This window comes from Solanum tuberosum, unplaced genomic scaffold, assembly GCF_000226075.1.
Source record: "Solanum tuberosum cultivar DM 1-3 516 R44 unplaced genomic scaffold, SolTub_3.0 scf00147, whole genome shotgun sequence".
Lineage (NCBI taxonomy): Eukaryota > Viridiplantae > Streptophyta > Magnoliopsida > Solanales > Solanaceae > Solanum > Solanum tuberosum.
This window is the reverse complement of record NW_006239070.1, coordinates 912,803-930,373: the sequence shown is the minus strand read 5'-3', so window position 1 is coordinate 930,373 and position 17,571 is coordinate 912,803. Positions and strand designations below refer to the sequence as shown.

Genomic DNA, 17,571 nt, shown 5'->3' with positions numbered 1-17,571 from the left:
TGTTAGAATAGAAATAAGTATTTCCTACTTAGAATAGGAATATGAATAGGAATAGGAATAGGAATAGGAATAAGAATAAGAATAGGAATCCTAGTTGGAAAAGGATTCCAATGTAGTGTCTATAAATAGGGTCTCAATGTAACTATTTAGAAATACAATTCAATAATATTTTTTCCTATATATTTCTCACATAGTCAATAAACAAAAGGCTAAATTCCACTAGCTACACTGCTACAGTATTCAATGATGAAACTTTATCATTAGCATTGTTCTCTTGTCAGCCAAATTATCAGCATAATATAATACCATATAGAGTTGAGAACTTACTTTTTCTACACCACAGTTTCGGATGGAGTTCCCTACTTTTATGACAATGTCATACACTTCTTTGTAAGTCTTCCACACATACTTTCCAGGCTGAAGATAAGAGCAACAAATGCAAAAATCGGCTAATTTGAATCAGAAAACAGAATTCTTCTGGAAGTTGAAATTAATGCATACTACTTAAAGTAAAATATACCTTCCCATCCACAATCTTACGGTGGCCAAGCATTCGGTTGTTAGGATATTTCTCCACTGACAAACTATGACATAGACAAGAAAACATCTTTAAGTTCTATTATTAGAAAGTAAATTCTTATAAGCGTCATCATCAACTAAAAGCAACACTAACAAAGACGCTACATCATGCCAAGGCTAATGCAAGTTCAGTACAGTGACAAGATTTTGCATGAACTTATTATTCTGAAAAAAAAAGAGTATTATATAAATAAAGCTCAATTTCACTGAAGAAAGAGTAGAAGGCACGCCATAACTCTAAGCAGCCTCTCTGGAAACTACACAATTAGGAGTATCATAAGCAGAGTTCCGTTAAAGGGTTTTCTCGGGAACTGGCAAATAATAGCTGAGATTAACCGAGTAGTCATCGTGTGCATGTAAGGTTGCATAGATAGAATGACAATGACTTCATTGACACATGTTTTCTGGTAACATGAACTGAGTGATATTTCTGGTTCAAGAGTATTCAACACATGTATGTCCTATAATGTTTAAGGCAGTATGATGTCCTTGATGAGTCAAGTGCAACTACCCTCCACATTTGCCATTTAGTATTTGAAAGTAATTAACAGCCAAAGGGCGGAGATAGCTGCTTTTTACCTGAATTAAGGAGGTCTAAAGATTTTGCAATAAGGAAAAAAAAAGTCAAAATCAATTTGGGAACTACACATTACTCTTCAAATAAACAAAAAGACTACACCTTTATTGTAAAACTAAACCAACAAGTTCAGACATAGCATTCCCCTTGTCTCAGTTTATAAGACAATCTTTGATTTTAAGATGTCTGAAATGTTCGACACCATTCTGTTTCCATAACGCTTTTTTATTAACCTTTTCAAATCTTAAATCTTGGAGTGTAAAATTCTTCTATCAAATTAACTTTTCAACTATTACTGTAACATTTTACTTAAATATATATATATAGAAGTCAAAACAACAGCTTAGGCTCCATATGAGACAAAGGGAATAACCTTATCTTACAAAAATAATTAGTAAAAGGGAAGATTTTGCAATACCCATCACATATATAAAGTCAAAAGACTACACTTTTTCTCTTTGGGAACATCAGATCAATCAAATTACAAGGTGAGAGGTGAAAATCCACCTGGGGTAAGTTGACCCGAACACCGCAAGTTATTTCAAAAAGAAATAAATCCACATGCAATATAGTCAAAAAATTTGCAGGAACACAAAAATAATTCTTTTCCAAAAATGTATTTCCTCGATTAAATAAACCGGTTTTCACCTTCTAAAAATCTTACCGGAAAATATCCCAACAGCTGTCTAAGCCTTCAATCGGCGGTGGAAAACCGTCCTTCGCGAATAAACTCCGATAAACCGGTCCGACTGACGGCTTTCCATCTTTCGCTGGCTTCGCCGGCTCCATTTCGATTATGAATTTCTCCGCCATCTCCGATTCCTCTGTATTTCAAAAATCGCACAAATCGTCAATATAAATAATTTTTCACGTTCGATTTTCGCCAAATCGAGTGAAAAAAAAGTGCAATCTTCGCACAAATCGCCAATATTTTGTAGTTTTTCACGTTTAATTTCGCCAAATCGAGTGAAAAAATTAGTGCAATTTAGGTGAACAGATTAAATCTTAATACATACTTTGGTGAATTTTGTTAGTATATAATTCGAAGGATAATGTGAGATTTACAGCGAAAATGGGATTTTTGAGAACAGAATTACGAATCTTACGGAGAAATTTTCAGTGTTCTATGCGCAATATATAACTGTATAAGAGAAGAATATTCCTCCATGCAGGGCAAACTATTTTTACGTACCAAGCCCTTATATAAAAAGTCGAGTTCGGTGCACTAACCCTCCCACAATTTTTTAAGAAATTGGATGATAAGAGTCTATTATATATAATTTTATCTTTTTTTTTTTGCAAGACGCTTCTTTAAGGAATAAATCACAAAAAATTATTGTACGCAATTTTATACATTTTTACATGAGATTGTTTTTATAATTCAAACATGTTGCAAAAGGCTTCTTGAATGATCAGATCTTGTACGTAGTCTTATTTTATATTCCTACGTAAGGTTATTTTTATGCTTCAAACATTTGACCTTCATACCAAGCTTTTATATTTTTACAAAATTTCTCATATTACAATTATCTATTGTACGTAATCTTATTTTATATTTTTGCATAAGGCTTTTTTATAGTTCGAATAGGTGACCTAGCTCTTATATTTAAGGCACACTCATATCATATAACTAGTAAAATTACCCACGCTTCGCGCGAGAATTTAATGTCACAGAATTTCTAAAATAATACTTAAAACCTATCAGACATTAAAACTAAAACACTATATTATCTTACATACAAGATTACGTAGTAACAAACATTAATAATGTAAAGGAAAATGAAAATTATTATATCTTATAATTTATCCTTAATAACATAAGCATAAATTAATGATTGTAAAAATACATACCAGGATTTGTAACATAAGCAATAGTGTTAGTGAGCCACTCAATAGGATCAAGAAGAAGAAGAAGAAGTAGTAGTTCAGAATTTTCGTTATTTTAAAATGATAGGAAATCCCTTTATTTATAGACAACAAAGGGTAGTGTGAACAAATGTTTATTCTGCCTTATCAGAAAAGTTATAACTATTTGGAAAAGTTGCAATCCTTCGGAAATGTCATAATATTTCATAAAATTAGCAACTTTTCATAAAAGTTACAACTTCTCATAAAAGTCTCAACTTTTCATAAAAGTCGCAACTCTTCATTAAAGTAGCAACTTTTCATGAAAAAGGAAGGCCAATTTTGGAAATAAATAAATTAACAGGGAATTCTGATTTGTGGTGGCGCCACTTAGACGGGCCTAAGGTTCTCTTATATATATATATATATATACACTCTTATATGATAGGATTAGTTACGACTACAACTTTCTGAATATTAAAATCAAATACTTATACTTTTTATATTAGGATATTCTACATTACACCCGTTATAATGTATATTTGTAATAATAAATTAAGTACGTTAAACATAATTGTATTGCATAGATATTTAATGTTATTAACTCTATATTTAATTATCTATTTTAAACGTCCATGTTTCAATTTCAGTTACACTTTATGTATTTTACGTTTAGATGGTAATATCCCTAACAAAACATATAAATAATTATTTTTAATATACTTGGTTACGTATATACCTATAGGAGATGTAAATGTAAAATTTCTATAATTTAAAAGTACATGTATTTAATTTTAAAATGTAGCAGGTATATTCGAAACTGAGTCATATATAATGATATTTTATTTAATAAATCGTGTAATTTAAAAGCGGTCAAGAGTACTGTCAATTGTGGCCTAATGATCAATGAAGTGGATTGAAAACCGTGAGGTCTCAAGTTCAATTTTGATTTCATCGAAGGCAAAAATCACTAGGTGATTTCTTCTCATTTTCAAGTATTAGTATTAGTAGATAGAATTATTCAGTACATGTACTAACACGAATAACACGTATCCTGTGAAAATAATTGAAGAGCGCACAAACTGATCCAAATACCATGCTCATAAAGAAAACTTTATATTTTAAAATACAACTTACTTATACATCGAGAACTTGGAAAAATATAACATTGTTCTCCTTTCTCTTTGAGTTCCAATATGAAATTCTAACAAAAATCAACTCAAATCTTCGCCAAAATTTCTCAAAATTAGCATATAAACTTCAAACTGGGAAGTGCTAAATGGCCAGAGAATTTGACCAGAAAATTAAAAAAATTATAATATTTTTTTTATTTTAAAATAAACTGATCTTTTTTTCATTTTTTAGTTAAAAGATATCGAAGTTCAAAAGGTAAAAATGTTTAAAAAGGTAAAATAACATAGATAAAATATCATTCTGACCAAATTTTCTAGCCAAATTTTTTTCTCTCCAAATAATATCCTCAAGCATTTGCAATGACACTCGATCTAAATAAATAACAATATTGAATAGCAAAACAAACATCATAATTAAAGTAATAACGTGATACAACACAATAGGTAACAATCATCCAAACAAACCGTTAGTGAAAATTCTAACTCTGCGAATGCCGGTAGATATGCAAACTGCAAAGGAAGAAACTAAAAAATGGAATTGTTTATTACAGCAACTATGCATCTTGTGCTGCAGTATATATTCTGGTCATCATTACAAATTTTCTGTGAGTAAACAATATTTATAGAATGCCTATATTCATATTAAAATTGAAACAAAACAAAAAAAGAACACTATGTTTCTGATGGTATCTCTATGAATCTCTACATTCTCAAGAATCATGAACTTTATGGAAAAAATGAGCTTCTGCAACAATTATCTTGACTAATATAACTTTTAATTGCGTATACGCGCCATCAATAACCAATAACTAGCGATCTGCTTGACCAATTTTTCACCTTTAATCATGCGTGTTCATCGCCTCTTCTTGTTGTTCTTTCTTCTTTTTACCTGTTTCTCCAAGGTTGCGATCCTTTGACCAAGAACAGAGTGCGCTGATGATGACGATAAACCTTGACTTGTGGGTTCTGATGCCACAGCAGGCGATGATTGCATGTGCTGTTGTTCTGCTATCTGCTTATGCGCTGCAGCATATTTCTTGAGAGTTTCGAAAAATGGGAGTCCCGGCTTTTGTTCAGATTTAGGAGTGACAGGTATTATAGGAACGCCAAGAAACTTCTTAACCGCGGGTCTTTTAACCACTGACAAACAAGAAGACACAAGATTATAAGTGAAACATGTTTACCGGGAGATGAATGCTTCTGCAGGAAATGAACCAAAATATACTAACATAATCCATATGAGAGTGAAAATAGATTTGAGGTCATCCAATAGCAGAATACTGCCTGCAATGAAACAAGTGCATCCTTAACGTTAATGGTCTTGATTCATCAACATATCGATATGACAAATGAAACAATAAACCGAGCAAGAACTCAAATCAATTCCAAACACAAGTCACATAACATTTACAACGATTATGTGGCACATAAAGAATTATCAAACAAACATGACAGCTCGCACGCATAAAAAAAAACACATTCTAAAGAGAAGTGAAAAGAGCTAGCACGCACATGAAAGCACATACAGGGGACGAGACCTACATGAACTCAATACATACATCTAAATGGACTAGAACAAAATAAAAAGAAAACGAATAAACATATGGTTTTAAAGTTTTTCTTAGGGAACTACCTATCTGAAAGAAATACCAAATCTTAGATAGGCTTTTTCTTAAGATAACAACTCCAAGGATAAAATGATGTTTTCTTGATGAGACCGTGCCTATTGACAACCTCAAGTGAAGGCCATTGAGGCTCTCATAGCAACATCTGCATTTGGCTAATCACATCGACAATGTCATTCACGAAAATGCACCAGCACATCAGAATAACATCTATGCTTGAAGTTATGCAGAAAGAGGTGCTTTAACATCGTTGACAATCCAGTTGCATGCTCATAAGACTAGAACTGGATTTTATGATAAAGCATACCTGAGCACTGCAAGCAATTTCCCAAGGATAAATTTCACTAGGTCATGAAGACAGAAAATTGCGATGATAAAATAGATCATGGATGAGACTAAGAAAAAGTAACACCCTTGGCCATGTGGCATATATGAAATGGATGAAAATACGTCAGCAACAGGATAAAAGGAATAAGAGTTGGGATCACAATTTGTGACACCATACATAAACCAACTACAAACATGAGTGCTGCGACTAAATAGGCATGGATTGAGAAAGGTGAATTGTCTAGGTGTTCAATAATTAGTTTTCATGTTTGTAATGTGACTAATAATTATTGGGCACCCATGTCTGTAACTTGAATACACCATGAATAGTTATTGGGCACTCATGTTTGTAACTTGACTAATAATGTGGTAAAAAGAACCAAATGCATATTGTTAAGGCTCAGAAAAGAATCGCAGACCACCGAAGAAAAAGAATGGAGGGAAGAAAACTATTTTATTCATCTAGATTTCCTTCATCAAACAGTCCATTAATCTTCAGAAAAGGAATTGCATCGCCACCCAATTCAAATATCACATTTAATTAATCTAAAAGGCAAACAGCTGATGATAGATCCTCCACAAGGCTCTGTTAACTTTTTCATTACTAATTATATGCTGCCACTCTTTTCTTATGCATGGTAGTTATGGCAGAAATGTCCAGGGATATACTCAACAATCAAAAACAAAAGATAATGCATGTTCTCAATCAGGAAACCAGGAAAACAATAAAGAAGAAAATAACGGTTGGACACGGACACTATGAATTGAAAGCATATCTATGTACTTCTGATGTAAAGTTCTACCTCAGATTCCTCAAAACGTAGGCAAATAGGATTGATACATGATAAAACCATTATACATGAGTTGGTTTGGATTATTTACCTTGGGAAAACCAGCAGTAAATGGGATAGTCAATGCAGCAAAGGCCCGTGAGACATTTTTTATAGTTTTAGCTGAAGGATTTCCTTCCAGTCCTTCTTGAGCATTGCACTGAGAAAGAATAAACTTTGGTTAACAAAAATGTCCAGAAATTACATTGTGTGAAGATATCTCAATAAAGACAGCAGGATTTGTTAACGACTAGTAAAGAACTGAGCTTGATATCAACATTATCAAGCAAGTAACATAATTGAGGCACTACACCAGAGTCAGATTTAAAGATGATAGAAAGCAGGCATTGTGAACCTAGAATAAAAAGGAGACCAGTGCCAAAACACCAGGAAGCATCTAATCATTAGATTACACATGAGCTTAAAACATTATCTCCATTGATGCATGATTGCATTCAAGACGAACAAGCAATGTCCAGCCAAGTAGCATGATTTAACAAGAGAAACTAAGATCAATATGATGCAACAACATAAGTAATCAAGACTGTTAAGAGCTTGAGGTCAAAGGTCAAATTGCGCAGAATTTTAGTCTCTAAATTTACAATCGCTTCAATTAATCTCTATAGGAAAATTTACCCTAGTCGGTATTCCCCTGTTTAAATTATTAACCGAATCTCTACTCTCTCGTAAGAAAATAAAAATAAAAAGGGGAAGTTCTCTATACATCCTAAACTGTAAACAGCATCATCAAGCTTCTGCAATCATCCAGAATAATGCTCCATTAGAGAACAGGAAAAGGTATAGTCAATGAAGGCACCATAAAGTAATGCACTGAAAAGAAAAAAAGGACAACTCACCTCCACCGTTATCCAGAAAGTCAATGCCGTCAAAACTGGGAAGATGTACATACTATCTGTAACAGTTAAATCAGTAAACCATAATACTCCCCCCTGTTTGAAAGATGGGACTTTTTCCACCATGTTTGAAATCTGCATTTTAAGGTGATAAATGAAGTCTAAATGATGAAAATAGTTGGGAGGGAAATAGACAGCAGAGAGGGGATAATCTTACAGCCATAAAGAAACTGACAAAGATTGGCCCTTGTATTAAAATTCCTTTTAAGGGAGTGAAGGGTGTAACTCCATATCTGAAAGAATGTCATAGATTTCATAGGTCAATAATTATATGAAATAATCAACTTAAACCATCACTTCTATAGAAGTACTATCATCATCATTTATAAAATCATGGCAGGTGCTATAAAGAGCCAGTGGCGAACCCAGAAATTTCAAGTCACGGTTGCTCAACTGTCTTTAATGTAGAGTTGTATACTTCTTGAGATTGGGTGCTTTAACCCAGAATTTTATGTTATTACTCCCTCGGTCCCCAATTTATGTGAAAGTGTTTGACTGGGCACAAGGTTCAAGAAAGAAAGGAAGGTTTTTGAAATTTGTGGTCTAAAATAAGCCATAGATATTTGGGTAGCTATAAATCATCTCATTAAGGGTAAAATGGGGAATTAAAAATTAAATTATTACTAAATATAGAAAGGTGTCATTTATTTTGGGGACTGAGTAAAAAGAAAAGAGTGTCCCAAAAATTGGGACAGGGGGAGTACTTATTTCCTATATAAAAATCAAGTGTTTGGGTTTTATACAAACAAGCACCCAATAGAACATATAAGGAGGCAATAGAAACCAGGAAAGGCCAACTCCAGAAGTAGGGTAAATGTCTGAAGGATCATCAGCACTGAACTTCTAAGAAATAGGAAGTCCCTACATGATTAAAAAATGGAATGGATACCCAAAAAGCCCATTTATATCTTTAGAAGTGTTGATTGATGACCTGAATACCAGTCTCAATTAAATTTTTATTCATTTTTGTCAGTTCCTCTTTAGAGTCCTGTAGGTGCAAATTGCAATTATGATCCTTTAAGAGGAGAAATTAAGATGATCTACTCAAACTATTTGCATGTCGAATCTACATGTATCAGGACAACCATTTAGAAGTTCAACTGTAGTTGAATGCAAAACAAATGTTAGAATAAGAGGAAAAATGTACTCGGTAATTAAAAAGTTAACCACAAAAGTAAATTTGCATAGTCTTTACGGGAGAAAAGAAAAAAAGAGAATTTGTGGCTATGCCTCCATATGAGAAGCTAGTTATGTTTTATCAGCTACACCAGGTGCAACTGAAACAAGTCATACAATAGTCGCTGGATCATTAACTAAAAGTTGCTTACTCCTTCATAGCTGCCTGCATTCTTTGTTGACCTTCAGCCACAGCTGCTGGAGCCATACCCTAGTAAAAAGGTAAAAAGTTTAATAAGGCAATTCTGGCATGCTAGCTTATTAGAAGGAAAATGTCATGAGAGGTAGAAAACCAAATCAGTATGGACGCATTGATATATTGGCTAATTCAGAAAAATATACATCTATTTGTAGTTAGTAAATAAGAGATGATAATAACGAGGGTCTAGAGTCTAAGAATATTGTAAGAAAGCACAAAGGCGCAGCGCAATAATCAGTGAATTCTATTAAAATATCCAACTGGATGACATAAACTAATAGGTGTCTCATCGCTAAAAAGCATTACAATGAGGTCAAATAATATAAGACAAAGGCTGGCTCTACCAAAAGGGACCAAAGAAAAGAATCATATTAAAACCTACCCTATTTTGCATCTCTTCGTTAATTTCATCCAGTTTTGGCTTCAGAATCTGCAGAAAACATGCTTGTTAGTAAAATAAATTGATGGACAGTGAATTCCACCTGAAAAAAGTGAAACAGGATGAGTAGCCAAGAAAATCGAAATTAGAGAAGATAATAGACCATCATAAATTAATTGAAATAACTATAATTCTTTAAAGGAAGATTTGATTCAGATGAGCAAATAGTTGGTTAATTCAACATTTTAACAAAGTGAATAAAAGTTCACGAGAACTCTGACTAAGTGAATTTCAGATAGCAGGTCTCACATCAAATAAAGAGAAGGATTGTGATAAGTTGATGACCAATGTAAAATAGTCGAACTTTTTATCTACTGAGCTAAGAGAAGGGAACCCAATCATCTCTGTCTGTTTCAGATTACAGAGAAGCATAACCACCTTACTCCTCAGACTTTGCAAAGACACTTTTCATTATGCAAAACATGTGTATGCCGAATAAAACCAGTTTACCAAATAATTTGTGAAATGCCTCAAGTACCATCCCATATCCCTCCAATAAATGCTATAATAAAATGCTTTATATGACCATGAAGGTAATAATGCTTGTTTTATGCAACTTACAACTGGAAAACACATGTCATATGTTTGTATTTGCAGGTAGCAGTTCCTACTAATGAACTGCTAACACTAAAATATGAAGACATTTGAAGTTTGATTGAGGACTGCAAAGAATTCTGTTACAGCAACTAAAAATGGGTTTATTTCATAAACTATCTACAAGGCACTATGCTGTCTTCACTTTGTTTTTTGATAGGTTACAACTTACAACAGTATTTTTAATGCAGGGATACTATCATGTATCTCACTCAAAGTTCATAGGCTCGTAGCTAGGACTCCTATCCTACTTAAAAGCAATAATCTCAATACAGCTGCTTCACAATTATATTTAGGAGCACAAAAGATCAAGAACAACTAAAAAAGAATCTACAACAGAGTAAAAATGGAAGCCTTCATGTTAGGGTTTGCAAATGTCCTTACGCCCAATCAAGAAAGTTGGAAACCAATTGGACGCATCTTTTGTTGCGAACAATGTGAAGGTATATGAGGTGAGCAAAAAGCCTTTCCCCGGATCCTGGTATTAACTCAAAAAGAGCATTTATCCATCACCTACTTCATTTGCTGAGCTTTCTCTTTTTCTAAGACAACGCCTTTGCCACCGGCCCACCACTCAACTTAAATTTCTGACTTCACTTTCCACTTTCTTTCCTGAAACTTTAAGATAAACCAGTGTCCTAAATGGGCCTTAAGATCCTATTCGACGGTCACAAGTGCATTAAAATGGTTACCAGAAACTGCCTTAATAAGTTAATAAATAAACAAAGAGACACGTAAAAAATAGATTTGGAAAGGCTCCTCGAGCTTCTGAAATGCCTTACAATCCTTGCAGGTTTGGAAAGAGTTGACAGGAGTGCTTAAGCAAGACAAAGGTTAAGATGCATTACAGAGAAACTTACCGCAAATTTTGTAGTAGCCTTGAGCTGATTAATCATCAATGGAAGAGTTATACACCGAATAACAATAGTTGTAGCGATAATTGATGCCCACCTAGAGAAAATTCAAATTTCCAAAACAAAGTGGTCAGTCATTTTGTCACAACATATAGCACAAGTTGATTTCAACTTGTCAATGTTATATTACAACCAAGACAGAAACAAACTGTGTATGTTAAGGTTTCCCAAGGCATTTCAGATGAAATATTTCTTCCATCCGTTGAAATTCTGAGAAAAACTCTCATAAACCAAAATTAAAAGCACCCTAAAGTTATAACAAGAAAAGAGAGAGCTTCAACATAAGTAAATAGATTCATAAACCTTTTTCTTTACGACGGGAAAGACTTCAGGAACATGTTTCCTTTCCCTCATTAATCCAAAAAAATGGGAATGAGTTGTTTATGGATCAAGGGTGTGTTCGGTATGGAGAAAATATTTTCCATGATTAGTGGGTATCAAAATTTTCAAAAAACACCTTGTCTAAACAAGTTACTTTAGAGTGAGGAAAATGACTTCACGGGTGAAAGCAGGAAAAACAAATTCCATGAGTGGCATCTCATTCTTCCCCCTATCCTCCAACACACCCAATCCCACCCCAACCCCCCAGAGCCCCCACCTCACACTTCTACCCCCTACCCTCACCTTTATAGCATTTGCCTAAATTTTATATAAATACTTTTGGGACAATATTTTGTACTTACTTACCAAATACCAAAAAATAAGTAAGAAAACAACTTATTTTCCAAGAAAACGTTTTCTTTCATACCAAATACACCCCAAACTATCCCTCAAATTTATTGAACCAGGAATAACTATACCACTCTCTTTCCTCTACAGTACTACGTCAATTGAAAGAAGCAATATCGTGCAAAACATACCAATCAAACCCAGTAAAAATATGAACATAATCGATCAAATACTGCAATGCCTTCACCGGCAAATACGAGTCCGCAGTAGCAATTGCCACCTCATTCACTGCTGGAACTTGAGAAGCTACTGCTTCAACAGCCTTATCAGCCAGCTCAGCGACTTCACTGATGTACTCTATCTTCTCTGCTCCTCCACCAACACTACTAGACATACTCCTGCTAAACATAGGCCCCGAATTCATCGGAATCATGAGGTGTGAAGGGAAAAATCTCCGATTTTGAAATGGGTTTTTAGAGCCATTAAAACTGTTTATTTCACTTCTGGCATAATGGGGTTGGAAAAAACTGGAAATTCTTGGATTTTCACAACTGGGTAAGTCGTGGGTTTTACGATCATCATCATGGGTGTAACAAATTGCTGGAGCAGCTCCTTTTTGCTGATAAAGAAACTTAGCTCTTGTTGTTAAGCTTCGCCGATAAGCCATTTGATTTGCTTCCTTCAAAATATGAACTTCTTTAGCTGAAAAATTAGTAATTCAAACACCAAAGACTACAACAACAACAGCATACCCAGTACAATCAGTGGTAGAGACAAGATTTTTACTCAAGGCATTTAAAATATGAAGAAGTAAACACACAAAAAAAGTCAAAGGGGTTTCAATATCTACTAGATATACATAAAAAAATCATTTCAACCATGTACAAACAGTAAAAAAAACAAATTGCAGAAATGGGTTTGAATGAACACCTTGACCCGCCCCCGAGTATAATCCCACTGCTACACAGACCTTACCCCTACTTTACGAAGGTAAAATGGTTGTTTCCGATAGATTCTTGGCTCAAGAAAGACTAAACCTTTATAAACATTATACAATTATGAGGCACAGAAAAATACAAAATGATTAAAGAATACCAAAATAACACTATCTGAATCCAGTTATACTCAAATTATTAATTCAAACACCAAAGACTACCTACAACAACAACATACCCATTATAATCTCACAAGTGATGTTTGGAAGGGTAGTGGAGCATGTACGCAGTCTTATGATACACAATTAAGGAGTTAGAGATAGATTTAGCCTTCCGGAAAGTAGTTAATTCTGCTAGTCAGCTACAGTGAAAGCAGTTAGGCAATTATAACTGATTTATAGTAGATTAGTGAATCAATAGCTGTACATTTCAGTCATTCAATTACTTTATAGCTTGTAATCAACTCATTGTACAATCATAAATGAAAATACAAAATTCTTCTCTGTTCCTAAACTCTTTCTTCTCTCTTAATTCTTCTTCTTCAACTGTCTTCTCGAGGTTACTCCTGAAACAGTAATTCGATCCTTGAATTCATTGAGAATTCCTGCAATCGAGTAACATCTTACCCCTACCTTACGAAGGTAAAGGGGATGTTTCCGATATACCCTCGGCTCAAGAAAGACTAAACCTTTATAATCCACACACAGAAAAATACAAAATGATTGAAGCATACCAAAATAACACTATATGCTCAAATTAGTAATTCGAACACCAAAGACTACTATTACAACAACATACTACAATAACAAACTAGTATAATCTCACAAGTGGAGTCTAGAGAAGGTAGTGTGTACACAGCCTAACCCCTACCTCACAAAGGTAAAAGAGATTGTTTTCAATAGACCCTCGGCTCAAAAAAGACTAAACCTTTACAATCATTCAGCAATTATGAGGCATAAAAAATACAAAATAATTGAAGAACATCAAAGTAATACTATTCAGATTCAGTTTAAACTCAAATTCAAGATCCCCATTTGAGGGAAAATAAAAATAATTGAACTTGTGATTCCATTGATTGAAATTGGTGATGGCTACAAATATAATAATAATACAATAGAAGAAGAGTACTAAAGATTGAGGACTTACAGTTAAATGTTATGGTTGGAGTTGGATCCAACAAGCAACTGAAACAGGGGAAGAGGGTTTTTAGGCGTGGGGTTTTAAGGTTTATGGCTATTCATTTCAAAAAGAGAAAATGACAAAAATGGTCCCTTAAGTTTCAGGTAGGTTCAAAAAAAGTTATTTTTAAGTATTGACTAAACATTTTTGGTTCTTTGAGTTTGTCAAAAGTTAATATTTTTAGTTTCCGATAAATATTTACGGAACTTCATATGTTAGGTTGATGTTGATAGTATAAAAAGATATTCATCATAGACATCAAAAAAGTCTTATTAAATCCTAAAAAATATGTAAATTGAGGAGAAAACTCTTAAATGAAGTTAAAAAAATTTAAGGTTAAAGTGGTTTTACAGTATGACACGTCTCATTCCAGATTAGCCAAATACTTATGTTGGATGGATTAGCGTCCACTTCCTCTTTGAATGTGTTTTCAATAACATGATATTTCTTCTGTGTCAAGTGGCCCAAAATCATTTCTTCTTTTTACGATCTGTTAATCTATATAAATCGAAAACACAAATATTTAAATCATAGAATCAAACCGTCTAAACATCTATATATTTAGACATTGTGATAACAACAGATCTATGTTCAAGTAATATGATACTTCTCACCTTTCAATCTTAACTCCGCCTCAATTTGTCTCTATATAACTATACACGTGTGTATATATATATATATATTCGTTTTTGCTACACACGTTTAACACCCTTATCAATAATAATAATGACAATATAACTAATAATAATAAGCAAAACTTGGATGGCGGTAGTAATGCAATTTCTAGCTTAGCTAATGGGAAAAGAATATTTTTTCCAAGAATGATGAAGTACCAAGTGGGAAAATAAATAAATGTTCTTACTAGTAAATAGTAATTCAATTATAGCTAGCTATTGGAAAAGAATATTCAACAAATTATTTATATATTATAAATATTTAATACTTTAGTGAGACAAAAATGTGACAAGTTGGACTAGCAATATAATATATATTAGTAGTCTCTTTCCATGAAACTTAGTACCGACATATTTGACACATAAAAAGGTAAGCTATTTATCACATAATGCTTTTAAATATTTTAAATTATTAATTATTATCATATATTTACACTTCTTTTTATCTAATTTTAAATATTTAAATTTGATTAGACAATTTCAAAATTGCTTTAAAAACCCCAAAAATCATCAAATATTTTCAAGTATCAATTTGGATAGGGAAAAAGGACAAATATACCCCGAACTATCGTAAATGATATGCAAATATCCTTCGTCATACTTTTGGGACATTGGTGCCCCTGTCGTCCAAAAACTATAGCATAGATATCATTTATACTAACGGACATACACGTGTCATAATCTTATCCACCGATCCGACATTTAGTCTTCCGTTAGAGTGAAGGGCATATATGCTCTAGATTTTAGACGGCAGGGGCACCAATGTCCCAAAAGTATGACGGAGGGTATCTGCATACCATATACAATAGTTCGAGGGTATAGTTGTCCTTTTTCCCATTTGGATATAAAAGTTAATAGGTTCAATTGTCGAAAATAAGAGCTCCTCTAGGCCAATCTTTCTCTCTTCTTATAGACTAATTCATGTTACAAATAATATCACATAAATTAAAACAAAACGAAAAATTATATATAATATATCACCTTATATTATATATTATAGTATTAAATAAAAATATAACTTAGGCTAGTGTTTGAATGGCATGAAGGTAGTGCAACACGGTACGTACTATGCTCTTTAGCATGACCTGGAAGGACGCGTGGCAGTTGGCAACAACGAGTTCAATATTTTATGTATTGACGAAAATAAAAAAAGGACACTTATTTTCCGTTCACGTTAGGTTCAGGAAAGGATCACACTTTATATAAATAAATTTTAAGAAAATTTAAATTATATACATCAGCAATAATATGAAAAATTATATCATCAATATAAATATGAAGTTTATTTACTCTTCGATATCTAATTTGAGACTTAATTAATATGCATTCCTATTAAAAAATATCTTCGTTAGAAATGGAGGATGAAGGTAAATGGTTATGTAGAAATTACGTGTACAACAAAATTTCATTATTTAATTTTTTTTTAATAAATTGTGAAATATTATCGTACCATAAAAGAAACTCAAATATACCTAAGAAATATCTATGGAGTTAAGTCTAATGAGCCTCGAGTAAATGTCTACTATTATTTTAATTTAAAACATTGTATTTATTTATTTACAGTTGACATGTATAACTAAATTAAGAATATATAAACGTTAAATTTTAAGTTCATGAGTTCACTATAATCTTAATATATAAATAAAACATCTATTATCGAAGACGACTTTATTCTTAGAAATTCTATCACATAGTATTATTTTACTCCATATGTGCTTTATTCTCTCTATAAAAAGTCTAATCAACCATTAACACATGCATATACTACACACTTCACAACTCTCTCTCTCTCACACACACACACACTTCTTTCTCTCTCTAAATTATTGTTTTTTGGCTGATTTTTTCTTTGCTTCACAAAATCTTCAACTTTCTCAGCTCATAAGAAAGAAAAAAAATAGTAATAATGGGGAATTGCATGGAAACATGTTTATTACAAAGAGAAGAAGAATTAGAGGATCAAATTGTTCATGAACAAGAAATGGAGGGTGAAACTGTCAAAGCAAAAGAAAATGTGGTGGAGAAAAATAATATTATGAGAATAAAGATGGTTTTGAGTAAAGAAGAATTGGAGAGTTTATTGGTTCAATTGAAACTTAATGAAGGGAAATGTTTAGAGGAATTATTGGGAGAAATTGAAATGGAAAGAAGAAGAAAAGAAAATAATAGAAGTGATTATAAGTGGAAACCATCTTTAGAAAGTATTATAGAGAGCCCAGAAATTCAAGAGATGATGGATAGATCATGAGATTCATTTTTTAAAAAATGGAAGCTCGATGCACAAAGTATCTCGTGTTAGTAATGAACGTATTTCAAGAGATGTGATTTAAACAGTCTACGATCTAATACATACATTATAAGTTATTTTCATGACTTAAATTTGTAACCTATAAATCACGAGAGATAATTTTATTATTGCTCTAAAGCTTCCTAAATAGATGATGAGATTCCAAAAAAAAGAAAATGCATACATTTTTGTCTAGTTTTCTTTTCCTTATTTGTTCAATTTTTTTTCTACTGTAATACTATATATATTGAGTTTCCCATTAGTTAGTATTTTGTTATGTAGGTTTTGAGTTTTGTGTTGGTAATTTTTCTCGATTTATTAAACTTTGTTTGGATGGTTGTTATCCGTGGTTTATTTTGTTTTGTTAGTTTAATATAATAATTGTTTTGATAGTTACTTAAATTTTATTGTATCTTATTGTTTAGATTCATTGTTAGATAACGATAAAGAGTCTCATTTGTGTAACATCAATGCTAAATGCTTGAAGAATTAAATGTTCCATTTTTTAAAGACAGAAAGTTGTTAGAATATCATTAATAGTCTTAAGGTGCCTGTCCACCTATCAAATTCTTTCAAATGTAATCGTATTTAACTTTGATTAGTAATCATTGAAAAAGAGAAAAAGAATAGGGTGGTAATGTATAGAAAATGGAGCAAACAGAGAAACAAATTGAA

At 32.6% G+C, this 17,571-nt stretch overlaps 1 protein-coding gene across 1 annotated transcript; it reads right to left on the bottom strand.

The window, feature by feature from the left end:
* Positions 1 to 4,656: 4,656 nt before the first annotated feature.
* LOC102585616 (mitochondrial inner membrane protein OXA1-like) lies at positions 4,657 to 13,992 on the bottom strand. Its single transcript, XM_006352187.1, has 10 exons — positions 13,903 to 13,992; positions 12,013 to 12,523; positions 11,099 to 11,189; positions 9,588 to 9,635; positions 9,159 to 9,217; positions 7,988 to 8,063; positions 7,774 to 7,905; positions 6,969 to 7,076; positions 5,364 to 5,418; positions 4,657 to 5,274 (listed from the first exon to the last, which is right to left on the bottom strand). The coding sequence occupies exons 2-10, from the start codon at positions 12,486 to 12,488 to the stop codon at positions 4,988 to 4,990; spliced, it is 1,332 nt and encodes a 443-aa protein (XP_006352249.1). The 5' UTR covers positions 12,489 to 12,523; positions 13,903 to 13,992; the 3' UTR covers positions 4,657 to 4,987.
* Between the last annotated feature and the right edge of the window lie 3,579 nt (positions 13,993 to 17,571).